General features: G+C 72.2%; 1 protein-coding gene across 9 annotated transcripts in view; it reads right to left on the bottom strand.

Annotated features, from left to right (window-relative positions):
- AKAP9 (A kinase (PRKA) anchor protein 9) overlaps positions 1–227 on the bottom strand; it is a 124,345-nt gene extending 124,118 nt beyond the window's left edge. For all 9 annotated transcript variants that reach the window (XM_010573686.1, XM_010573598.1, XM_010573448.1 and 6 more), the window contains exon 1: positions 76–227. In XM_010573686.1, the coding sequence (XP_010571988.1) occupies positions 76–123 (48 nt within the window). In that variant the 5' untranslated portion in view covers positions 124–227. The remainder of the gene's footprint in view (positions 1–75) is intronic.
- Positions 228–306: the final 79 nt, after the last annotated feature.

Raw genomic sequence — 306 nt, forward strand, 5'->3', positions numbered from 1 at the left:
CCCCTCAGCCTCGCCGCCGCCGCCGCCTCCTCCTCCTTCTCCCCCTCCTCCTCCTATCCCCCCTCCTCCTCCTACCTTGGCTTTCCCAGCCTCCAGCTTCTTCAGCCGCTCCTCGTCCTCCATGGTGTCTGTGCGGGAGAGCAGAGCGTTACCGGCGGCGGGAGGCGGGGCCCTCCCCGCCCCCTCCCCTCAGCCGGGGCGCACACGCTCGCTGTCCTGTCCCGTCCCGTCTCACAGCGACGACAGCTGCCGCGGCGGGGCCACCGGCGCCGCCATCTTCATCTCCACGTAAACACGCGGCCGGGG

This window comes from Haliaeetus leucocephalus, unplaced genomic scaffold (genome assembly GCF_000737465.1).
Source record: "Haliaeetus leucocephalus isolate CR32 unplaced genomic scaffold, Haliaeetus_leucocephalus-4.0 Scaffold0, whole genome shotgun sequence".
Lineage (NCBI taxonomy): Eukaryota > Metazoa > Chordata > Aves > Accipitriformes > Accipitridae > Haliaeetus > Haliaeetus leucocephalus.